This window comes from Barbatula barbatula, assembly GCF_947034865.1.
Source record: "Barbatula barbatula genome assembly, chromosome: 8".
Lineage (NCBI taxonomy): Eukaryota > Metazoa > Chordata > Actinopteri > Cypriniformes > Nemacheilidae > Barbatula > Barbatula barbatula.
The window spans coordinates 18,562,976-18,589,659 of NC_136771.1; the positions used below are offsets into that span (position 1 = coordinate 18,562,976).

At 37.9% G+C, this 26,684-nt stretch overlaps 1 protein-coding gene across 2 annotated transcripts in view; it reads left to right on the top strand.

Moving 5' to 3' along the window:
• cpe (carboxypeptidase E) overlaps positions 1-23,029 on the top strand; it is a 33,108-nt gene extending 10,079 nt beyond the window's left edge. The window contains exons 2-9 of one of the 2 annotated variants that reach the window (XM_079462260.1): positions 17,740-17,936; positions 18,546-18,713; positions 18,800-18,917; positions 19,659-19,841; positions 20,437-20,576; positions 20,704-20,803; positions 20,936-21,054; positions 21,150-23,029. In XM_079462260.1, coding sequence (XP_079318386.1) covers positions 17,740-17,936; positions 18,546-18,713; positions 18,800-18,917; positions 19,659-19,841; positions 20,437-20,576; positions 20,704-20,803; positions 20,936-21,054; positions 21,150-21,248 — 1,124 coding nt within the window. In that variant the 3' untranslated portion in view covers positions 21,249-23,029. The remainder of the gene's footprint in view (positions 1-17,739; positions 17,937-18,545; positions 18,714-18,799; positions 18,918-19,658; positions 19,842-20,436; positions 20,577-20,703; positions 20,804-20,935; positions 21,055-21,149) is intronic. The other variant, XM_079462261.1, reaches the window with a different exon arrangement.
• Positions 23,030-26,684: the final 3,655 nt, after the last annotated feature.

Sequence of the window (26,684 nt, forward strand, 5' to 3'; positions counted from 1 at the left end):
CTGGGTATAACCCTTATGTGGAACTTTTAACGCATCCTTAAAGGTTCTCGAGATGTAGCACCTCAAAATGTCCCATAGGTGCAACGGCCCATTGGAGAGTACTGTGAAATATGCCAACTTCAGGGGTCAATAACTCCAAAATGCTACAGTAAAATTGTCTGTTTTTTGGCCAGGTGGTAGTCAAGGATACTGGGTATAACCCTTATGTGGAACTTTTAACGCATCCTTAAAGGTTCTTGAGATGTAGCACCTCAAAATGTCCCATAGGTGCATTGAAGAATACTGTGAAATATGCCAACTTCAGGGGTCAATAACTCCAAAATGCTACAGTAAAATTGTCTGCTTTTTGGCCAGGGGGTAGTCAAGGATACTGGGTATAACCCTTATGTGGAACTTTTAACGCATCCTTAAAGGTTCTTGAGATGTAGTACCTCAAAATGTCCCATAGGTGCATTTGCCGATTGAAGAGTACTGTGAAATATGCCAACTTCAGGGGTCAATAACTCCAAAATGCTACAGTAAAATTGTCTGCTTTTTGGCCAGGGGGTAGTCAATGATACTGGGTATAACCCTTATGTGGAACTTTTAACGCATCCTTAAAGGTTCTTGAGATGTAGCACCTCAAAATGTCCCATAGGTGCATTGAAGAGTACTGTGAAATATGCCAACTTCAGGGGTCAATAACTCCAAAATGCTACAGTAAAATTGTCTGTTTTTTGGCCAGGTGGTAGTCAAGGATACTGGGTATAACCCTTATGTGGAACTTTTAACGCATCCTTAAAGGTTCTTGAGATGTAGCACCTCAAAATGTCCCATAGGTGCATTGAAGAATACTGTGAAATATGCCAACTTCAGGGGTCAATAACTCCAAAATGCTACAGTAAAATTGTCTGCTTTTTGGCCAGGGGGTAGTCAAGGATACTGGGTATAACCCTTATGTGGAACTTTTAACGCATCCTTAAAGGTTCTTGAGATGTAGTACCTCAAAATGTCCCATAGGTGCATTTGCCGATTGAAGAGTACTGTGAAATATGCCAACTTCAGGGGTCAATAACTCCAAAATGCTACAGTAAAATTGTCTGCTTTTTGGCCAGGGGGTAGTCAATGATACTGGGTATAACCCTTATGTGGAACTTTTAACGCATCCTTAAAGGTTCTTGAGATGTAGCACCTCAAAATGTCCCATAGGTGCATTGAAGAGTACTGTGAAATATGCCAACTTCAGGGGTCAATAACTCCAAAATGCTACAGTAAAATTGTCTGTTTTTTGGCCAGGTGGTAGTCAAGGATACTGGGTATAACCCTTATGTGGAACTTTTAACGCATCCTTAAAGGTTCTCGAGATGTAGCACCTCAAAATGTCCCATAGGTGCAACGGCCCATTGAAGAGTACTGTGAAATATGCCAACTTCAGGGGTCAATAACTCCAAAATGCTACAGTAAAATTGTCTGCTTTTTGGCCAGGGGGTAGTCAAGGATACTGGGTATAACCTATATGTAGAACTTTTAACGCATCCTTAAAGGTTCTTGAGATGTAGTACCTCAAAATGTCCCATAGGTGCATTTGCCGATTGAAGAGTACTGTGAAATATGCCAACTTCAGGGGTCAATAACTCCAAAATGCTAAAGTAAAATTGTCTGCTTTTTGGCCAGGTGGTAGTCAAGGATACTGGGTATAACCCTTATGTGGAACTTTTAACGCATCCTTAAAGGTTCTTGAGATGTAGTACCTCAAAATGTCCCATAGGTGCATTTGCCGATTGAAGAGTACTGTGAAATATGCCAACTTCAGGGGTCAATAACTCCAAAATGCTACAGTAAAATTGTCTGTTTTTTGGCCAGGTGGTAGTCAAGGATACTGGGTATAACCCTTATGTGGAACTTTTAACGCATCCTTAAAGGTTCTCGAGATGTAGCACCTCAAAATGTCCCATAGGTGCAACGGCCCATTGAAGAGTACTGTGAAATATGCCAACTTCAGGGGTCAATAACTCCAAAATGCTACAGTAAAATTGTCTGTTTTTTGGCCAGGTGGTAGTCAAGGATACTGGGTATAACCCTTATGTGGAACTTTTAACGCATCCTTAAAGGTTCTTGAGATGTAGCACCTCAAAATGTCCCATAGGTGCATTGAAGAATACTGTGAAATATGCCAACTTCAGGGGTCAATAACTCCAAAATGCTACAGTAAAATTGTCTGCTTTTTGGCCAGGGGGTAGTCAAGGATACTGGGTATAACCCTTATGTGGAACTTTTAACGCATCCTTAAAGGTTCTTGAGATGTAGCACCTCAAAATGTCCCATAGGTGCATTGAAGAATACTGTGAAATATGCCAACTTCAGGGGTCAATAACTCCAAAATGCTACAGTAAAATTGTCTGCTTTTTGGCCAGGGGGTAGTCAATGATACTGGGTATAACCCTTATGTGGAACTTTTAACGCATCCTTAAAGGTTCTTGAGATGTAGCACCTCAAAATGTCCCATAGGTGCATTGAAGAGTACTGTGAAATATGCCAACTTCAGGGGTCAATAACTCCAAAATGCTACAGTAAAATTGTCTGTTTTTTGGCCAGGTGGTAGTCAAGGATACTGGGTATAACCCTTATGTGGAACTTTTAACGCATCCTTAAAGGTTCTCGAGATGTAGCACCTCAAAATGTCCCATAGGTGCAACGGCCCATTGAAGAGTACTGTGAAATATGCCAACTTCAGGGGTCAATAACTCCAAAATGCTACAGTAAAATTGTCTGCTTTTTGGCCAGGGGGTAGTCAAGGATACTGGGTATAACCTATATGTAGAACTTTTAACGCATCCTTAAAGGTTCTTGAGATGTAGTACCTCAAAATGTCCCATAGGTGCATTTGCCGATTGAAGAGTACTGTGAAATATGCCAACTTCAGGGGTCAATAACTCCAAAATGCTACAGTAAAATTTTCTGTTTTTTGGCCAGGTGGTAGTCAAGGATACTGGGTATAACCCTTATGTGGAACTTTTAACGCATCCTTAAAGGTTCTTGAGATGTAGAACCTCAAAATGTCCCATAGGTGCATTTGCCGATTGAAGAGTACTGTGAAATATGCCAACTTCAGGGGTCAATAACTCCAAAATGCTACAGTAAAATTGTCTGCTTTTTGGCCAGGGGGTAGTCAAGGATACTGGGTATAACCCTTATGTGGAACTTTTAACGCATCCTTAAAGGTTCTTGAGATGTAGCACCTCAAAATGTCCCATAGGTGCATTGAAGAGTACTGTGAAATATGCCAACTTCAGGGGTCAATAACTCCAAAATGCTACAGTAAAATTGTCTGCTTTTTGGCCAGGGGGTAGTCAATGATACTGGGTATAACCCTTATGTGGAACTTTTAACGCATCCTTAAAGGTTCTTGAGATGTAGCACCTCAAAATGTCCCATAGGTGCATTGAAGAGTACTGTGAAATATGCCAACTTCAGGGGTCAATAACTCCAAAATGCTACAGTAAAATTGTCTGTTTTTTGGCCAGGTGGTAGTCAAGGATACTGGGTATAACCCTTATGTGGAACTTTTAACGCATCCTTAAAGGTTCTCGAGATGTAGCACCTCAAAATGTCCCATAGGTGCAACGGCCCATTGAAGAGTACTGTGAAATATGCCAACTTCAGGGGTCAATAACTCCAAAATGCTACAGTAAAATTGTCTGCTTTTTGGCCAGGGGGTAGTCAAGGATACTGGGTATAACCTATATGTAGAACTTTTAACGCATCCTTAAAGGTTCTTGAGATGTAGTACCTCAAAATGTCCCATAGGTGCATTTGCCGATTGAAGAGTACTGTGAAATATGCCAACTTCAGGGGTCAATAACTCCAAAATGCTAAAGTAAAATTGTCTGCTTTTTGGCCAGGTGGTAGTCAAGGATACTGGGTATAACCCTTATGTGGAACTTTTAACGCATCCTTAAAGGTTCTTGAGATGTAGTACCTCAAAATGTCCCATAGGTGCATTTGCCGATTGAAGAGTACTGTGAAATATGCCAACTTCAGGGGTCAATAACTCCAAAATGCTACAGTAAAATTGTCTGTTTTTTGGCCAGGTGGTAGTCAAGGATACTGGGTATAACCCTTATGTGGAACTTTTAACGCATCCTTAAAGGTTCTCGAGATGTAGCACCTCAAAATGTCCCATAGGTGCAACGGCCCATTGAAGAGTACTGTGAAATATGCCAACTTCAGGGGTCAATAACTCCAAAATGCTACAGTAAAATTGTCTGTTTTTTGGCCAGGTGGTAGTCAAGGATACTGGGTATAACCCTTATGTGGAACTTTTAACGCATCCTTAAAGGTTCTTGAGATGTAGCACCTCAAAATGTCCCATAGGTGCATTGAAGAATACTGTGAAATATGCCAACTTCAGGGGTCAATAACTCCAAAATGCTACAGTAAAATTGTCTGCTTTTTGGCCAGGGGGTAGTCAATGATACTGGGTATAACCCTTATGTGGAACTTTTAACGCATCCTTAAAGGTTCTTGAGATGTAGCACCTCAAAATGTCCCATAGGTGCATTGAAGAGTACTGTGAAATATGCCAACTTCAGGGGTCAATAACTCCAAAATGCTACAGTAAAATTGTCTGTTTTTTGGCCAGGTGGTAGTCAAGGATACTGGGTATAACCCTTATGTGGAACTTTTAACGCATCCTTAAAGGTTCTCGAGATGTAGCACCTCAAAATGTCCCATAGGTGCAACGGCCCATTGAAGAGTACTGTGAAATATGCCAACTTCAGGGGTCAATAACTCCAAAATGCTACAGTAAAATTGTCTGCTTTTTGGCCAGGGGGTAGTCAAGGATACTGGGTATAACCTATATGTAGAACTTTTAACGCATCCTTAAAGGTTCTTGAGATGTAGTACCTCAAAATGTCCCATAGGTGCATTTGCCGATTGAAGAGTACTGTGAAATATGCCAACTTCAGGGGTCAATAACTCCAAAATGCTACAGTAAAATTTTCTGTTTTTTGGCCAGGTGGTAGTCAAGGATACTGGGTATAACCCTTATGTGGAACTTTTAACGCATCCTTAAAGGTTCTTGAGATGTAGAACCTCAAAATGTCCCATAGGTGCATTTGCCGATTGAAGAGTACTGTGAAATATGCCAACTTCAGGGGTCAATAACTCCAAAATGCTACAGTAAAATTGTCTGCTTTTTGGCCAGGGGGTAGTCAAGGATACTGGGTATAACCCTTATGTGGAACTTTTAACGCATCCTTAAAGGTTCTTGAGATGTAGCACCTCAAAATGTCCCATAGGTGCATTGAAGAGTACTGTGAAATATGCCAACTTCAGGGGTCAATAACTCCAAAATGCTACAGTAAAATTGTCTGCTTTTTGGCCAGGGGGTAGTCAATGATACTGGGTATAACCCTTATGTGGAACTTTTAACGCATCCTTAAAGGTTCTTGAGATGTAGCACCTCAAAATGTCCCATAGGTGCATTGAAGAGTACTGTGAAATATGCCAACTTCAGGGGTCAATAACTCCAAAATGCTACAGTAAAATTGTCTGTTTTTTGGCCAGGTGGTAGTCAAGGATACTGGGTATAACCCTTATGTGGAACTTTTAACGCATCCTTAAAGGTTCTCGAGATGTAGCACCTCAAAATGTCCCATAGGTGCAACGGCCCATTGAAGAGTACTGTGAAATATGCCAACTTCAGGGGTCAATAACTCCAAAATGCTACAGTAAAATTGTCTGCTTTTTGGCCAGGGGGTAGTCAAGGATACTGGGTATAACCTATATGTAGAACTTTTAACGCATCCTTAAAGGTTCTTGAGATGTAGTACCTCAAAATGTCCCATAGGTGCATTTGCCGATTGAAGAGTACTGTGAAATATGCCAACTTCAGGGGTCAATAACTCCAAAATGCTACAGTAAAATTTTCTGTTTTTTGGCCAGGTGGTAGTCAAGGATACTGGGTATAACCCTTATGTGGAACTTTTAACGCATCCTTAAAGGTTCTTGAGATGTAGAACCTCAAAATGTCCCATAGGTGCATTTGCCGATTGAAGAGTACTGTGAAATATGCCAACTTCAGGGGTCAATAACTCCAAAATGCTACAGTAAAATTGTCTGCTTTTTGGCCAGGGGGTAGTCAAGGATACTGGGTATAACCCTTATGTGGAACTTTTAACGCATCCTTAAAGGTTCTTGAGATGTAGCACCTCAAAATGTCCCATAGGTGCATTGAAGAGTACTGTGAAATATGCCAACTTCAGGGGTCAATAACTCCAAAATGCTACAGTAAAATTGTCTGCTTTTTGGCCAGGGGGTAGTCAATGATACTGGGTATAACCTATATGTAGAACTTTTAACGCATCCTTAAAGGTTCTCGAGATGTAGCACCTCAAAATGTCCCATAGGTGCAACGGCCCATTGAAGAGTACTGTGAAATATGCCAACTTCAGGGGTCAATAACTCCAAAATGCTACAGTAAAATTGTCTGCTTTTTGGCTAGGTGGTAGTCAAGGATACTGGGTATAGCCCTTATGTGGAACTTTTAACGCATCCTTAAAGGTTCTCGAGATGTAGCACCTCATAATGTCCCAATAACCCCATAATGCTAGAGTAAAACTGTTTTGACGGTAGACATCAAGACAAGGTATTACCTAGCTGTGGAACTTTTAACGCACCATCAAAGACATGCTTGTACAAAAACACATTTTCAAACAAGTTTACATAAATCTATATACATGTAACTGCATAGCAGTAATATACGCAATGGCTTAGACCAACAAGAGTATAATAAATTGTATAAGAGCAGTGGATCAGAAAAAATTAGAATAAGCTTTATTTTCCAATTGTGCACACACAGACATGCAACGTGTTGTGGTTTCAGGAGCTCAGAATGAAAAAATACAGTATAGACAAACACAGGAAATGGAAAAAATAAATATATAAAATAAAAATAAAATACATCAATGATGAAAATAATTAATTTACATAAGAGGTAAGAGGGACAGTTAATTATAGATATGCAAAGTATTAAAAAACGGTGTATACTATGCTTTTTACAAATATACACATCATTTACTTAATTATGCATAAACCGTATTGCATGCTCTTCACTAGAATATTGCACTTTCAAACTTGTAGGTACTTTTGGATATGATTAATATTCTTTGTGGAGATAGGCTGCCTAAAAAACTGTTCTATCAAAGTAATATAGAGAATGGTAAGGGGAGTGGGTGATGGAGGTTCCACGTGAAGTTCAGGTTCATCTCAAGGGGCATTCAGCATGTCATGACTTAGACAGCAAGCAGCATCCCATCATCTGTGCACTCACACACTCACGCACGCGCGCACGCACGCACGCACGCACGCACACACACACGTTTTTATTTTAAAAACGTAAAAGAAGAGAAACGCGAGATGATCCCTAAGCTACGCGTGAATAAGAAACTGGAAAAGCGGATGCTTCGCGTTTTTAAGGTGGAACGGATAGCGTCAATAAGAAACTGCGAATAAGAAGCTGGATTCAGCCTCGTTCTGTAATTGAAGATCACGCCTGATACGCAGTCATTCATTGCAATACTCAAAACAACTACACAGCTAAATGAAATGTCACGCTTTATTATAATGTACTTACATACTTTTTACAAGATAATAGCACATAGACTCTCCTCGCAGCCTTTTGTAATAGAATTGATTATGTCATTAATGTGTTTGTGTATGTGTATCGTTCACACATTGGCATGTAAAGCATTGCGTAAAAGATCTGTTTGCTTTAGGCATTGTGGACGTATGTGCGTATTTGGTGACCTGGACATACATTGCATGTAAGATTTGAATAATATAGGATAATGACACTTTCATTGGCCGATAACGATAACCAATTACTCTTTTACAATGGAATCCGATAATCTATATAGTATTGGCCGATATACAGTGTCTGAATTTTAATATAAAATTCCCTAAGACTGAAACAAAAGGCAAAAAGTGGACAACTACTTTTATTTGAAAATATTGACTGCAAAACACAAGGTAACCGTTAGTTCTCGTTTTCCCCTGAAACTCATGTACCAAGCCTACCTTAAACAGTAAGTATGATCATGACAGAAAGACAGCACTGTATGTATTTTAACCGTAAGCAACGTACAGCTGAAGAAGTTTAACCAGAGGAAATGAGTTGATTTATCGGCTATAATATATCGGCCTTCAACTTTATTATAATTGAACGTGAGTTATATAGGCACCTTTTGACCCATGTAGACTAGACAGTGTACTTATTTAGTACTCATTTTACAGCCATGAATAGACAACAGATTAAGTCAATCGCTTAACGTCTCATACCGAAAGATACCCAGAAATGCAACAGTTTTTTAGGTATTCATTCGAATTGTGTCCTGCTTTCAGTGTCAATAGCACATCTCGATCTATTAGAAACAAATTTTATTTGCGAGAAAAACAACAAAGCAATCCATCCTAGGAGGCAATAACGTGAGAAGTGCTACAATATTTTAACAATTGTTTAAGGCACACATGTTAGAAGAAACAGAGTGAAAGAAGAAGAGGATTTTTTTTATTAAATATAAAGTTTGCACTGCAAGCAATTCTTTATTGACACATTGAGTTTTTCTGTTTACAGTCGTCTACAGTCGTCTACAGTCCGTATTGTTGTGACTTTCTGTGTGTTTGTGACACAGATGGATACGCTGAGCGTGCTAGCATATGTAAAACTGAGAGAAGTAGGAGGGGGATGCCTTTTACCCTTAAGGTAGAGCTCCTGTTCCCTAAATAGAATGGTTGGCTCTCCATATGTGTGTTTGTGTAGATATGACTCATTGCATTAAGTCTTTTATTGCTACCAGATGAGTTTCCAGCACTGCCCACGCCCCGTAGTTAAGGGCAACCAGCTGCATTCAGCAGCAGTGTACAGATGCGAGGGAGAGAGCGGGATATCAAAGAGAGGCCCCGTTGACGGTGCGGCCAACTTCGGGTGTTACGGTTGGGCAGAAATAGCTGTTGCCCTGGAGACAGATCAGCTTAACACCATGAGCCATGCACCTCTGTGTGCTCAGTCAGATGAGGAGGATGAGTGGAAGAATAAGCGTGCACCGCCGTTTGCCACGGGGGCTGGGACGCTCAGGAACAGGCCATCTGTTGCTGTGCTGAGTGAGCATGTGAGATCACCTATATCGGTAGTCAACACATTCGTTATTTCTATTCATTAGCTTGGTGAATACACACGGTTGATAAACTCTAGCTAAAGGTGCATATTGTGACTGTATGGAGTAATTAAATTCATACAACGATGTCATAGAATTCATTTTTATTATTGTACTATACAACAATTTATAGTTAATAATCAATGTTAATTTTGTATTTTTTTAATACAAAAACTTTTTTTTTGAAAATGTCCTGATTTTATATTTCGACTCTCCTCTCAATATCTGCAGAATAGCAAAACACATGTTAACTAAAACTAGTAATATAAATGAATTAGGTGTGTCACAACAATATACTAATATTGTCAATAATTGATGTTATGATATTATTCACAATGATTATTGATATCACAAAAATATTACACATATAATGCAAATAATTTTGCGCCAGTATAGGTGCCGAAATGGTTATAAACCTTCACCTCTATTTTGAATGTGGTTTTTAGGCCAAAAGAAAATCACAAAAAAAAGAAAATTATGCTATATTATACAGTATTATTTTTACATTTTGGCCATGACCATAATGTAGTGCAAATCTAATATTGTGAAATCCCTAACATAATGTACACTGTAAAAGTTTGCTGTAGTTTTTGCAGCAGGTTTGCCAGTAACTTACAGTATGTAGATTTAATTACTACATAATATTCTTTCCAATTAGTCATTTCCTTATTACTTTAATCAAACTTAAAACCCTTTGACTTATGAGATTCAAAATGAGCAAAGAGAGAGGATTGGCATTAGAACAGCAACATTGCAAAAAATGACATTCTTCCTAAGCACTTTTCTCTTGTTTTCTGTAAAAATATTTAAAACTTCTTAAATTACGATACATTTACACAACAAGAAAAGTGACCCAAGATATTTAGTCTTGTTTTATGAAAGAAAAATATATAAACCGGGTAAGTTTATGGGTAAAAAAACAGAACATTAACTCTACAGTAAGCTACTGGCAAACCTGCTGCGAAATTACAGCAAAGTTTTACAGTGTATATTTTTCACTGTGTATCGTAAATCATTTTTGTTAATAGGAATAGGATATTATTGTACCGACGGGTGTGAAGAAAGTAGTATATTCCAGTGGGTGAAAGTTCATTAAGAAATACATTCAAGAGGGATTTCTCATCTGTGCCGATCTCTTTCCTTTAGTGTGGGTCTGTGAAACATTCTGTGTGCTAAGAGTCGAGTAATTGAAAACAAAATACTAAGCTAGTGCCCTCACTTACAAGATTAACACAAGATAAATACAAATAATATTTAGCAATTTCTTAGTTTTGAATACAACAATGCAGTGTATTTTTGTATGGTGAAACATTCTCCTGCAGATCTAACAAACACAACACACATAATTTCTGCAGTGAAATTGTCACTTGTATTGTATCATACTGTATGTTAGTTTGATACAAGTCTTTATGAAACGTCTGTGTTTCCACAGGAGTAGTGAGCTGAATCAATTATCTTAACTTAATGGTCTCCTTTGGTCAACATGGTCATGGAAACCCGGGCGTCAGTGACGTCTCTGACTCTGTTTAGATGCCTTTAGGAGGCTTGCGTCAAAAGCACACAGTTTATGTGACTAATTTATAAATGTGAAGATTGGTTTGGTGAAAAGCTTTAAAGAAGGGTTTTAAAAGGATGCAGAAAAGAAATCAGGAATTATATATAGGGGAATAAAAAGTCAGTTTTAGACCTAAGATTTAATCTTGATGGTCTGAAAGAGGAAGAGAGTGCTTATGTAAATGTGTGTAAAGTATTAATGTGCGTTTTTGTTAACATGTGACGAGTGATTTGGATGTTAGACCGTTAATAGTGTTGTCAATATGGATATTTCTCTTAAACAAACGCATTGATTCGCTTCAGAAGAACTTTGTTAAGGCCACAGAGCCGTGTCGAGCCTTCTTTGACCGATGGATGCAGTTTCTGGAGCATCAAAAAATTGCCCCCCATTCACTCCTATTCTACCACTTGGAAGCAAAAATATGTGGTATTATTACTCCGACTTAATTCATTTTCAAGAAGAAAGTCACATTCACTAAGGATGCCTTGAGGGTAAGTAAAACATAAGGAAATTTTGATTCAAGCCTGAAGAATCCCCGCTTTTAACCCCGGGTAAACGAACGTTTCACACTTGTTATTTTGAAGCCGGGTTATCCCCTCATTTTACCTGGGGTTATGAAGCCCTGTCCGAAGCTGGGTTAGCACCGCTTTTGCAGGGTTAACCCTGCATTGCGTTGCCAAACGTGTGCAGTGTTAAACGAGGCGGGGTAGAATGATACGACCAGACGCTCAGCAACGGACACCCAATCGAAAAATGAAAAGCACTTCATTTCACAAGCTGTGCACATTCACAGAAACTCCATGCGCTGTGTAAACAATCCTTTTGAGTGTTTTATTTGTTTGTGTAAGTAACATCTTAGGAGGCTTGAAACAGCCAAAAAGGATTAGTCTTTTCCCGGATTGGGATTGCTCCCTGAATTCTTTGTAAATCGCTTTGGATAAAAGCGTCTGCTAAATGACTAAATGTGAATGTATCCATAGAAAATACCACCCTAACCCTATATTTGCTTGCTGAAGGAAAATAGGTAATGAACCGTGTCTTCTTTATTATTTGCATTATTAAAGCTTTTTATCTTCACATATAGTTGCTTTGGATAAAACTACCTGCCAAATAAAAACGTAGAAACAATGTGCAGATAATAGTGATAGCCAAAGAAGGTTTTGTTGAGTCTTGTTGAGCAGGGATGAAAAGTGTACCAGCAGTTTATGAGACCTCCAAGAATACATCCTGATATACTACATGAGCACTATAGCGCAGAATTGCCCCTGAACCCTCACAAACAGCAGTCACAAAACTGTGTCCAAGAAAAAGAGTCCTGTTATGTTTGTCTTATTGAGGCATTCTTTGCTAAATGAGGTTAACAGATGCTGTGTGGTTGTTCTGCTTGTTCAAATTATGTTTATTTTCTTTTTGAGAAAAAGGGAACGAGAGAGAGTTGACAAATGTTTTTCCATGTTGATGTTAGTGAAAATGTTTGGAGAGTGAGGGGTCACGTAAATTGTGCTTTGAAATGTGGTAATCTACCCTTTTTGTTTGTCTCTTTTACTGATAGATTAGCAGTATTTCTTCCCTCCACTCCTCTCTTCATCTTTACAACACGTGATTTCCTCATCATCATTTGTAACAAAACAACTTTGCTCGGTGGAAATAAATAGTGTTTCGTGATAAAGGGAGAATTTGTTCTGCACAGTTTAAATAGTTTTTTTCATTTGTGTGCATGCCTCGATAGGACAATTAAACTTAATTGACTTGTAATGACATTTATTGCAGTAATATTATTATGTCATATTAATTTCTTGTGCAAAATAGTACAATTATTTTTATCATATTGTTTACAGACGTTCATGACATGCTTTATGATTAACCCTTGTATGCTGTTTTTGTAACTTATAACAAAAACAACCCAAAGTTCAGGAGTCCATTAACGGCGTTATTCAGTTTTTAAATTAAACAGAAATTAAACTGTATGAAAAAATACTGTTTTAAATATGTTATCTTTATCCAAATTACAAGCAACATAGACAGCACTCAGCAATATCGTAGACTCAACAAAAAATTCACGCAATAGTTTGCATATTTTTGAGTTGTGACAACTTCCAATAAAATTAAGTTCATCTAACAAACTACATTGGGTTGGACAGATTACTTTTTACTCTTAGATGAAAAGGAACACCAACAAAATTGTTGCTCATTATTGAATGATAAAGTTTTAAATACTGGTTTACCAAAGACACTGGTTGCAGGTACACTTTTTTTATATTTTTTCAATTTACGAAATTCTCTGTAACAAATAAAAAAGCTGATTTTGCCTATTGCATCTCTGATGAGTAACACAGCATTCATGCTTATTTTCTTTGAGCCTAACCATAGGCTAAGCAAATGCTTTATCCTTCAGGACAGTAGTGACCTGTTAAAACCTCTAGCATAACCAAATACCTTTTAAATACCTAGAGAACAGAATATTCAACATTATTAAGTCTCATCCTGTTCTCATCTTAATAAAAAAATCGATAAAATAACACTGCATTTCTACATTCATTCTCAATATCCAGTAACATGCAAAGGATGATGGGAAATGGAGATTCTCAGCAATGCAATACTTTGATACAAAAAGCATCAGTTATGTAACCTCAACTGTAATAGATAAAGTTAAATAATTGAACATGAACACATTTATTTTACGCTTTTCAATCACCTGACACATAGAGTTTGAACTTGTTTACTTTTGTAACATGGTTTGGGGGAGTCTTGAAATCCTGAACTCAATTGGAGTTGAAAAATTCAGTTATTTAGTATAATTACTTTGAGTTACTCAAACTTTGAGCAACTTAAATACTGCCGTAAACACATAAACACAGATTTTTAGGTTAAAATTACACACATTATTAAACTAAAGTAAGTCATCACAACTCATCAAAATAGAGTTTCACACTCTTAAGTTTTATGTACACCAAAAAATTACAAATGTTTTACTTGCAACAATGCATTAAATTAAGTTGTGCCAACAGATGCCATTAATACGTTTTTAGAGTGATGGTCACCTCTGTTAACTGACATTCAAAAAAAAGGGTGCTTTTGTTTTTAAAAGAAAGATATATGAAATGGCTGGGACAAAACATGTTTTCTTATAAATATAAATGTAACAATTATTTTTCTGTTAACTTTGAAAATGATTCCCAAAAACACGAACACACCGGGTTAACTGGTTATTCTTTAAGAATAGGTCCTTTAATAACTGTGTTAGGCTAATTAAAGGCCAAATTAAAGTAAATTAGTTATTTTTTAACATATTTATACTCTTTGGTGCTTATTTTGGATGAAGAAATAAATCTTTGTTGAAGAATAATAACGTCATAATATCTTTGTATTCTGTAAACCGTTAAAGCGGCCCTAGCTCAGACAGTTGCTGTATATCTCATGTTAATTTGTCTCATGTAACAAACAGAATAGTATCACACCCTTCGAATATCCACAGAGTCTTTAGTTTGATCACATTTATAAAAGACAGATACAGCTGTACGATTCTTTCCGAAAACATATGACGTGTGGGGGAGGGGTGGGCGGAACTAAAGCACGTGCGCAATCATTGCCGAGAAAACACAGACATCAGTTTCACTTACCACGTGCGGTTCATGTCTAGAATCTTTTAGCACTGGGACCGCCGATCCGTCTTATCAGTTTCAAATGATCTCCAAATCCAGCATTATATCCACCATTTATATAACATTCATCAACCAAATGCAGCAGACAAACAACACAGCTGAACTTCGTGAACATAGTGCTCTCTCTCTCTCTCTCTCTCTCTCCTGCACACAAGTGAAAGTGTCTTGTGCCCATGCTCCTTCTGCTCTCCATGCGTGCCGCATGCTTTTCCTTGGTGAATTGTCCAACAAGGGACTAAGAAAAGTTGTTACATAACGATTTTTCATGTTCGAAAAAACTTTCCGAAACCTCTACGAACACTGTGGGAGTGTATAGAGCACAGAAATACTACATAATATGTCCCACTAATATTTTGACAAGTTGACCATGTTACGCATGAGAAGACAACACATTTAACACTGTATACAGTAGAAGTCAGAATGCATGACACACCGTTGCACCACCCCTTTAAAAGGGAGAGACAGCAATGCACAATCTTTCATCATTTAGTCACCCTCATTTCAGATCTGTATGACATTTTCCTTCTTCAGAACACAAAAAAAGTAATTTCTCAAAATATCAGTCGTATACAGGTTTTGAATGAAATGAGGGTGAATAAATCATGACAGAATTGTTCTTTTTGGGTAAGTATCCCTTTAAAAAAACAAATGAAACACCTTCATTTTCTGTCTCCCCCTCATTTTCTCACTCACCCACCCACAAACTCATTCACACTCACGCACACATAACGCATTCAGAAGCACATTTCCTGTGGACCAGCCTGGGAATACTTTTCTTCGACATCTGCGAAAGAGTTTTGCTGTAATTTCATTTGAAAGAAATTGGAGCTTCAAAGGCCTGTTGTAAATGTGACAGTCCCGGACATTCTTTTTAAAGTCACACAACGTGTGGACGTTCTCTGCTTGCTTTTTAATTGCGAGATGTCGAATATTTAGATGTTCTGGGGGCAATGAAATAGCCGGCCGCCAGCTATAAAAGGCCAGATCCGGCAAGGACCCCTGCTGAATTAAACAGCGCTTCCATCTGCTTCTAATCTGTGTGCAGCGAATAAATGTGCATGTATACTTTGCCGTATGGCTTTGTGTTCTTGTTTAACTGCCGTGTTGGCTTTTCTAAACTGCTCTGCCCAATGTAAACATCTTTTCAAGTTCACTTCGGCAATTAAAGGTCCGGTGTGTAGTGTTTTGGAGGATCTATTGACAGAAATGCAATATAATATACATAACTGAGCATTACGTTTTTCTTAACCTTAAAATGAACTGTTTCTATCTACATACAACCCGAGTCCCCTTGCATGGAATTCCCCGTGTTGTTTTTACATTAGCCCTAAACCAGGGGTCGGCAACCTTTGCAACCATAAGAGCCTTCTTGTGCCCTCTCCCACCAAATAAAATATCTGGAGCCGCAAAATATATGTTACCTTTAAATAACTATAACACAACTTATGCATGTAAGGTAGTAGTTACCAAGTTGCACCAGCAGGTGGCAATATAGTGTGATTTTTATTGTATTTAGATTAATACATTTTTGTCCCTGTCAAGAAGTGTGAGTGTTGCAATAGGAAAGTAGCGTCAAGGTTTTGTACGCACTGCTTAAGTTAGACTTCAGCTTTTTTCTGTGAACTTTTGTTTTTGCGGCGTTTTGATGAACAGCCAGGATACCGCCTATTATGCGTAAGCAAAATGAAAAGCGCGCTAGCCAGACAGGATTTAAACTATGCCGGCTGAAGACCCAAAAGTTCAGTTTAAAGACGAAAAACTTTCCAAGCAGAATGTTTTCTCACCATTCCATTTCAAACACACACATACAGTGTTCGGCGCTGTCTCACATCTGTCAAAGCAGAAATAAAACCTCTGCTCTCTGTTTGTTTTTCCTGTCATTTCCGGTCGCGTTCATACGTACATTGCATGCACTTAATTTGTCTATCCGAATGAAATATCTGAAAATTTACCCAGCCAGGGTGTAGGGCTAGGTAACTATATTTCTTGAGGAAATCAGGAACGAAGTGGTCAAAACATACGGATTACAGCAGCAGGTGTAAACTGGTATGTGCCTCAATGTCCACTTGTGATCCGATCGACCAAACGCATCTTAATACCAGGGGTAAACAGGGCCTTATAAAGACTGCGTGGAGCCGCAGCAGGGGGGCAGAAGAGCCACGTGCGGCTCAAGAGCCACGGGTTGCCGACCCCTGCCCTAAACGGACAAACAGCTCTACACAAGGCGTTTCGTAAATCCGTTATCTTCCTCTGCAAAAAAAACAAAACGCAATCTTAGTTCTGTGCAGCCACCGTAGGGCTTAGAAATGGAGGGGTGGAGTGAGAATCGATGGTTGCATTTCGCATCCTCATTTGTGATTTGTGCTTTTGTTACATAAGGGATGTAACATGATTGTGTGTGCGTGCATGTGCCTATGTTAGGGCCTGTATTAGTCATCTTTGCGAATGTAATTGTTTGGAGGGTGGAAGTGGGTCAGGGAATTATGTGAAAACAGAGGATTCTGAAACTCTCTATGGGCGTCACCCGAGATCTTGCGTACATTATGGAGCTATGCTTGTTCATGTGAACATTTACAGATGGGTTTTAAAATGTTTTTAAACGTGTTTATGTTTGAAGAGTTAATTTGCAAAAACATATAATAGTTTTTATGGTACATTCCAAATAATGTCAATCAAATAGCAAAAAACATACGTAGCTAACTAAAACAATAAAACACGATAAAAACATAACAACACGATGAAAGTGTGTTTTTGGAAATTACATCTTTGTTTACAAAATTGAAATCATCCATGTGTGTGTTTGTGTGCCCGCGTGCCGGGGTAGGTGTTCTCAGGGTACAAAATATCAGTCATAAAGCACACTCACGTTTTTGCTCATTTAACAAAAAAAGGGCGATTGCTAAATTTCATGGTCAGTGGACGTATTATTGACTTATGAAACTAGAACACGAAAGAAGATATTTTAAAGGATGTTGATAATCGAACAATGGCGGTACCCATTCACGTCTATTGTATAGACACAAAACCAATGCAAATCACCAACATTGTTCAAAATATATTATTTTGTGTTCTTTAGAAGAAAGACAAGGGCAGTTTGAAATGGCAAGAGCTTGAGTAAATGATGACAGAGTTTTCATTTCATTCCTTTGTCTGTCAATAGGTTCTGTTAGGCTTTAACCATTTAAGCACAACGCTAAAAAACAGCACAGTTCACTTTTTAAATGAATGGTTAATAACCAGCAAAACATATTTTTATTGATGTTTGTGTCTCTGACACGTGTGAACAGCGTTCTGTCATTAACTGTGTTTGTTTTCTGTGCGACAGGTGAACCGGAGTTTAAGTACATTGGGAACATGCATGGCAATGAGGCTGTGGGCAGAGAGCTGCTTATCTATCTGGCTCAGTATCTGTGTAATGAGTACCAGGCGGGCAATGACACCATCATCGACCTGATCCACTCCACACGCATTCACATCATGCCCTCCATGAATCCTGACGGGTTTGAAAAGGCGGCCTCACAGGTAATGTACACACACACACATACACAAATGCAGTATTGGCAATAGAAATCATTGAGACAGAATAAGTAGCCAACCTATTTACCAAATTTACTGTAAGAAAGAATTACAGAGATTTTTTCTTTTATTGATAGGTAAACTCATGACAGTTTTTATTATTTACAGATTTGCCAAAATTGCTAAGCTCACAGTGTCTAAAGAAAAAGGATGAAACAACATATTTAATTTAATTATAAAATAAAATTGATCAAGAAAAATTGACTTTTAACTTTGAATTTTGATCAAGTCTTCCTCATCATTAAGACAATTACACTTGTGTAGATGCAGTCAGGGCTGCTGATTTTATATCACTTTACTCTGGTCTACCACATCCTTCAGATTCCTGCACTCACAGAACAGATATGCGTGGGCTTTGACATTTCAAGACATTGCCATGTTTTACACAAGGTCTCTCTGTAACAAGTGGCATGCAATTCTCCAAGAGTGACATCCGGCATTTCAATATGATGCTCATGATACTAAGAGGATATTTCTTCTTGGGTGCATTACTCCTTTAAAAAATGATTTAAAGGATTATTCTTCTAATGTTATGATCATAATGTGTGTTTGCAGTCTGGAGAAATGAAGGACTGGTTTGTTGGCCGCAGTAATGCTCAGGGCATCGATCTAAACCGGAACTTTCCTGACCTTGATCGCATCGTCTACATGAACGAAAAAGAGGGAGGATCCAACAACCACCTCCTCAATAACATGAAAAAAGCTGTTGATGAAAACCCCAAGGTGAGAGGGTGTTTTAAATATTGTAGTGAAATACTGCAGAATACAGGCATGTTGGCAAATATAACTGACCTCTTTATGTGTTACAGCTGGCTCCAGAAACTAGGGCAGTCATTCACTGGATCATGGACATTCCATTCGTCCTCTCAGCCAATCTACATGGAGGTGACGTTGTGGCCAACTACCCATATGATGAGACACGCAGTGGTGAGACACATACAATACACACAAACTTATACTAGTACTAATACTTCTCAGGGCCTCCCCTTGATTTCTATTATTCATTAATGTTCCTAAATATTGCACATTTTGTAATTCTTCTAACAGTAATGATCATTTAGCATCTTGTGGCTCAGTCTGTACAGCCATAAAGTTTAGGGTTGCACTTTATCTTACAGTACGTGTACCTCTAGTGTACTTACCTAAGAAAGAAAAGGGTATTATAAGGTGACTTCATGGTATACGTTTAGGTTTGGGGTAGGTTCAGGGTTAGTACCTAGTTATTACCCAGTTATTATATTTACTGCAATAAGTACATATTATGTACATGGGAAACAGGACTGTAAAATAAAGTGCTACCAAGTTAAGTATAGTCAGTACTGTGCATATGAAGAGTTTGATTTCTAAATGAGAAACTACTTTTTTAAATTATTTTCAAGAATTATGTTTTTTATTATGTTTTTATTGTTTTATAGTGTTAGTTAGCTGTATTCTTTAGTTATAATGGCTTAAATCAAAACAAACCAACTGCAGTTTGAGTGATATTAGTATTTTGAGGACAGGGTTTAATATTGTGAGAACAATCATATAGTTTAGCATCGTGAGTACAGAATAGTTAGATATAGTGAGCATACCTGTACAGCTTAGTATAGTGAGTCCAGTCACATCGTTTTGTATGAGTAAAGCTATACATTCAACCATAATGTTGATCTCTTTGTTCATCACAAGGCTCCACTCACGAGTACAGCGCCAGTCCAGATGATCTGGTGTTTAAGAGTTTGGCAAAGGCTTACTCCAGCTTTAACCCTGTGATGTCCGACCCAAACCGGCCACCATGCCGCAAGAATGATGATGACTCTAGCTTCAAAGAGGGCATCACCAACGGAGGAGCCTGGTACAGTGTCCCTGGAGGTACAAATGATCATGTGGTACCTTTGACAGTAACCAAATACCTCTTTCGTACTTGCAGCAGCGATGCTGTGCGGACACATTGGTCTTTGTTGTTCCTTCATCCATGTAGATGAGGGCATGCTACTTTAATACAGTACAATCTTAATATAGTACTATATCACATATTTACTGCAGGACAGTCTGAGACCATACTGATAATATGTAATGTAACAAAAGATAACATAAGAACTGTGACATAAAAATAATTTACATATCAATATTTGTATGCAATTTTCATATTGAATATCTGTATCAATATCTCACTGCTTCCATCTGTATTTGTATTAACAATTTAATATGACTATTACAGTTATTATATTATATAAATTGTAATTATATTAGATTATGGCATTTTATCATTATATTTAGTATATATATTTATCTTACCTACATGTTTATTAAGATATAATTCAAATATTATGTTTCAAATAATTGTGTTCAATGTAAAAACTAAATAGATTTGCACTAGTTACACTATTGAAAATAGTACTTTTTGTTTAAAAGGTGGCACACCCCTAGTCTGTAGTCAATATGCCTCTTTTTTTCTCTCTCTCAGGTATGCAGGACTTCAACTATTTGAGCAGCAATTGCTTCGAGATCACTCTGGAGCTGAGCTGTGATAAGTTTCCTCCTGAGGACTCTCTCAAACAGTACTGGGACCAGAATCGCAACTCACTTGTCAACTACATAGAGGAGGTACATCCTAATCTTTCACAATCCTAGATTTTGTTACAGATTGTTAACAGAGAGAATGTGTTATCTGGGGAGAATCGGGATTAGAAGCGGTATTTTCAGTCCTTTTGATCCCTTGTGTCCTTCACAGGTTCACAGAGGAGTGTCTGGATTTGTGAGGGATCTCCAAGGCAACCCCATCTCCAATGCCTCTATCTCTGTTGAAGGAATTGACCATGACATCACCACAGGTACACACTCACACACACACACAAATTCAAAAATGAGCAACATTTAATGTGTCGCACTGCCCTCATGTGGCTATTTTATGCATTACGCAACAATAATTCCAGCCTAAATATCTCTCATTCTTGTTTCTTCAGCTAAGGATGGCGATTATTGGCGCTTGTTGGCTCCTGGTAACTACAAAGTTTCAGCGTCCGTTCCTGGATACCTCACTGTGGTCAAGAAGGTGGCTGTTCCTCACGCCCCTGCTACACGGGTAAACCCATTCAACCATGTATCACCTACGCAGCCTTTATTTTCTCTCTTTCTTCTCATAACATCTTCTCATGTCTCCATTTCTCTCACGGCTAGTTGGACTTTGAGCTGGAGTCGCTGGAAGAGAGGAAAGTGGAGGAGAAAGAGGAGCTCATGGACTGGTGGAAGATGATGTCAGAGACCCTCAACTTCTAAGCAGAGGCCCTCGCGAGCGTTCTGGGTGTAAAATATTTATTGTGGTTATATGTGTTCATCAACTTAAAGGCCATCATTCCGTTTATTTGTTTGTTTTGATTGTTCTACGTTAGAGGCACTGAATCTGGACTTTATAAAACAACCATAATAATCTTAATACCTGTTGATAAAGAACTGTGCTATTAAATGTAGGGCTGCTCGAATATTATTATTTTGGCCAATATTGAGATCCCGATAATTAAACTCATTAACCTTTAAAACAATATAGAAAATAAAAAAACTTGGCTTTTAAACTCTGAATTTAACCGAAAAATAAATGTTAAGAAATAGCACTGCTGAACCACTGTAAAGCAAAGGGTGCGCTGTGGATTTATACTTCAAGAAAAGAGACGATCCTTGCAAATGGAATGCGGCAAAATAATTGTTTACCTCGATTATTTTGTTTTTGTAATGATGAAGGCCAAAATTGACGATTACGATTCATTTTCGATTCATTGCACAGCCCTAATTTAATGTATTGTTTGGTAAATGATCTGCATATAAAGAATATCGATATTTCTTGTTAAGATGGATGAATACAAGTATTGTATTCATGTAAATTAAATGCCACATGAAGTGCCCCTACAGTAAAGTTGATATCTTGCACAACGCAATTCACAATATCAGCGTAGTTATGATTACTTTAAAGCGTTGTGTATAATTTGCCGGTGATCCCCTCAGGCATGCAACATTAAAAACACATACATATAAAATAAAACATGAATACACCGAGAGTTTTACTATTGTGAACGCTGTTTGACTGATTTGTTTCTATTTTGTAACATTGTGTTTTTACATTGATATCGTGCGATTCTTTTGTAGTTATGGTGAACAATCACATCAACCAATCAGAGAGCACTGTGTTGTGATGAATGTACTTGTCAGCTAAGACTATTACTATTTATTCTGATTTTGACTGAAGCCAATGTAGACGACACCCATCATACGAAGTCTCTTTCTGTTCAAACACTGTCTTGTGAGTTTAAACAAAGTTATGCTTGATGTTTTTAAAGGGAGTGCTTTTGATAAACCTATTTCATAACTACAACTTTAAATATCATATCCAGGTGAAAATTAAAAGGTTATCAACTGAACTCCTACATTATGTTATACGAAACTATATAGGAAATTTAATCATTTTAAACATATTATAGATAATAGCTTGTATTATCTGGTTGTAACACAGACTTACATTTTAGATCATGAAACAGCAGATTTTAATGGCACAAAAATGTTTATTCAGAATCTAGAGAGAAATCGGAAGGTTTTGTAATCTATACCAAAATGCACAATTGTACGGTACTTTATTGAACGTTCTATAAAATATTACTATTTGTCTGCTTCTTTATCTTTATAATTATTATATTTCTGTCAAATAAAATGCCACACGTTAATAGGCAAATGTTTAGTTGATTACTATTAGGATCAAGCCTATAATCCACTATCAAGACATTTTCATTGGCTATCAAGCCCATGCAATGTCATAATCTAAGCATAAACCTTAAATATTAATGTCATAAAATGGCATTTAAATCAGCTTAAATATTTATAATTTGACTTCAATGGAAATTCTTGTAGGCTATAAGAGTATGTTGATGGTTAAAATGGTTATTGAAACAATAAAATTCCCTTTCTGTTGTCAATGTTTTGGTTTGTCTCATCTTTCGATTGTGCCACTCACGATGTATCTTGGCCTAAAGCTCATTTTGAATCAAAGTGAATAAATAAATAACAACTGTAGCAATAAAAAAGGCACCTAAGATTGTTGCATAAAGTAAGAACAATTCACTTAATTACTTCTTCAACTGAGGGTTATGCTAAATAATTGTACACGGTTTCTCAAGCTTAACTTCCCGTAGACTTGAAAATAATCAATAACGTTACGTAGTTGAATTAAATACAATGAATACACAATAAAATATTAACATTAAATCATATTAATTTTAAATAAATCGCAACATTATAACCAAACACAAACCTAAAGTGACTTCTGTCCAGGAGTGTGCCGTCTTTTGCATATGGAATATACCCAGGCTAGCACACTCTTCTGATCCTAAAAAAACACTTTTTCAATATTTTTTGCTGTATCTATAGGCTACAGACTGTTTATTTCTAGAAGTTTTTCAGATCAGCATTTTGTTTTCCTGGTTCTTTAAAGGTCCCGTGTCATTTTTGGTCTATCCATTGATAGAAATGCAATATTATATACATAGCTATGTCTTCAGGGGTGTATAAAGAGCTTACACAATGAAGCCTTATGTTTTTATTACCTTAGAATGAGCTTTTTCTATCTGCATATACCGCGGGTCCCCTTACATGTAATTCTCCATGTTCTGTCTGCCGTCGTAGTGTTTTGGTAGGGAGGGGAGGGGTGGAGCTATATTTCACCGACTGTACCTTTAAAGAACAGCCCGTTTCCAACAGCATGGCTTTTAGGTTTTATCTGTACGCCTTTGTTTATTGCATCTCATCCGAGAGATCTCATTATCCATCACATCATCTTCATTCCCCGTTTAGCAGATTTGCAAATAAAAGTTTAGTGGTTTCCACAGGTACAAGTTCTTCTTTGCTATTAGCAAAGTTCTGCAGTTATGCAAAGTTGCGTACACAAGTTATTCATCTCTATTCTCTATAGTTGCTGGCATGGCAGATCCAAGCAGTCTCCCCATTATTCATTCCTTATTAGCATAAACCTGATCAATAGTATTGATCGGCGAGGAGACAGGTGCTGTATGGCAGGGCTCCTGTTGGCCCAGAGGGATCTGAGAATGCCTAAAACAGCAATACTGTTTCTCTAAGGTAAGCTTCTCTCATTACTTCACCTCGAGAGGGCGGAGAGGACCATTGATATGTGTTAGAGCTAAACAAATACACATCTCCCGCGAGAGTTGACACCAATGTGAAATGAAACTACACACTTTATATATGTCGGTCGCTTTATTTACTTGTCGTCCGTTGTTTATCGTTATAAAAAGCATTTTAAAGCATAAAAATATGAAATACTATATATTTAATGAGTGACGTACATGTACATGTGCATGTAATTCAAAAGCTTCACTTTATATCGCTGAACACTTCTCATGATAACAACAGAGGGCGCTGTTGAAACATGTTTAAATGGATGAAAGATGTTTGGAGGAAAACTACATACAACTTCTTTAATCGACTCTCGTGTACAAGCATGACCAAGTATGTAACTCATCTGGCAGAGCATTGTGGTATTTGATTCCCTATTGACTAAAAAACAGTTTTAATGCACTTTGCATCAAAGTGTCTGCCGGATTCATGAATGTAAGTGTTTCATTAGAATCCATCAATATTCCATACTCAATGAGACTCAGCATATGAACCAACACGGCATATTGCTGTTCTCTTGAATAGTGTGTCTGCAGCATGTACCATTATTATCTGTTTCCTAAGTGACTCACAAAAGTGAGGAGAACAACAAATGGGTTTAAATATATAAAGGCTGATGCTCATGTTATGCACGTACAGTATTCTGATCTCCTGAATGTTAACAAAGCACTCTTGTGGGTCTCTATGCTGAAGTCCAGAACAAGTGCCAAATGCATAACAGACACACACACTCACTCACATACACCCACAGGGAGACAAACGTTGGAAAGGGAGGAACCATGAAAGAGAAATCAGGACTGAAAAAGACATTGCCAAGAAACAGAGGTGGTCAACATGCCACATATGCACTCAAGGGTGTGTGTGTGTGTGTGTGTGTGTATGAGCAAGTATACGCCGAATTTTTGTGTTTTGTGTGTGTTTTCATGGTCTTAGTAACCCTATAGTGTGGGGACCAAATGTCCCCAAGACTGTAATACCAATCAGTTTTGACTTTGTGGGGACAATTGAAACTAAAGGATGTTTATTTGGAAATGTAAAGATGCAGAGACGTTTGTGTGAGGGTTTGTTTTAGGGGGTGAGGGGATAGAATACACAGTTTGTACAGTATAAAAATCATTATGTCTATGGAAAATCCCTTGAAAACATGGAAATCCAGTGTGTGTGTGTGTGTGTGTGTGTGTGTGTGTGTGTGTGTGTGTGTGTGTGTGTGTGTGTGCGCTGCACTGCCGTGATTCAAGACCTGTTTCAAATCCTCCCTTTCTTAATGTTCTCTTCCCTGTTTCAGTATTTTCCTTGTGCTCTTTTGTTCTTCTGGGTGGCCCTTCTCTTCTTTCTCCAAATATCCTTTTATCAGTGGGCTGTGAACACCATCCTAATTTATGTGTGTGTGTCTACAGTATTTGTGTGTGGACATAAAAAATAGAAAGTCATGTCATGTTTGTGTCTGGATGAACAGGTATCTTCACGTATATGAGTTTTTTTCAAAAGAGAGAAAAAAGGGGGAGATGCTGGAAAGGTATCGAGTCCAGTTTGTGTATTGTGATGGTTAAACCACAAATTTATTTGACCCATGTGCATATTCTTGTAAGTTATTCAGGCACAACTGTATCTTTAAATAGCGTCTATTTTATTATGATACCTGCTGGGTCACTGGAGGGAAATGCAATAGGGAATGCAATAGGGGTGTGTGTAAGTGCGTGCGAGTGAGAGATTTGCAGTACTTTACAGGCCTAACTCCAAATGCTTTGCAATACAAATGTAAAGTTTTTCTTTGTCGTCACTTGTATCTCCCTTTTGTAACAGTATAACCTCTTTTATAACAAAAGTCACACGTGAAACACAAAGATAACTCTGTGTGTGTGTTCCGCAGGACCAACACCGCATTTTCCCGTTGGCTGCGATGGTTTCTGACCAACACATGACTCGGGGGTGTTAAGCGGGCTGTTGGAGTTTGAGTTTTATGTATTGGAACAGTTGCTTTAGGGAATCACCCAATCACAGGGACGAGCAGTCCCCTACACGGACACCTCACACAGACCTCAGCAGAACCTGCCACAGCCATTCAGAGACAACTTGTGATAGGTCACTACCCCAGGCCCATACAATACACACCATCACGTTCTCTTGTTTTATTTCACTAATATTTTAAAATTCAAGATTTCTGATAACTTACTATAGATGTTTCAGTGGCAGCATCTCAAACAAACATTATGTAGCCCAGACTTAACTTCCGGTAGACCTTCTATAAAAATCTATAAATGTTGAGTAGTTTTAATGTAATTTAACGATCAATATACAATAAAATATTTAAATGAATTAAATATAAAATTTTAATTTTATCAATTTTTAATTTGAACATTTTGGCCCTCACAACTTACAAGTATAGTACAACGATTAAACACACACAACCACACACACACACACACACACACACACAGAAGCTCCTTTAGTTGATGTAACAATCCTCGCAGTATCCTTTGACAAACACTCTTCACATCCTCTTCCTGTTTCAAAGGCTGTTTCCTGTTGGCGCTGCCACCT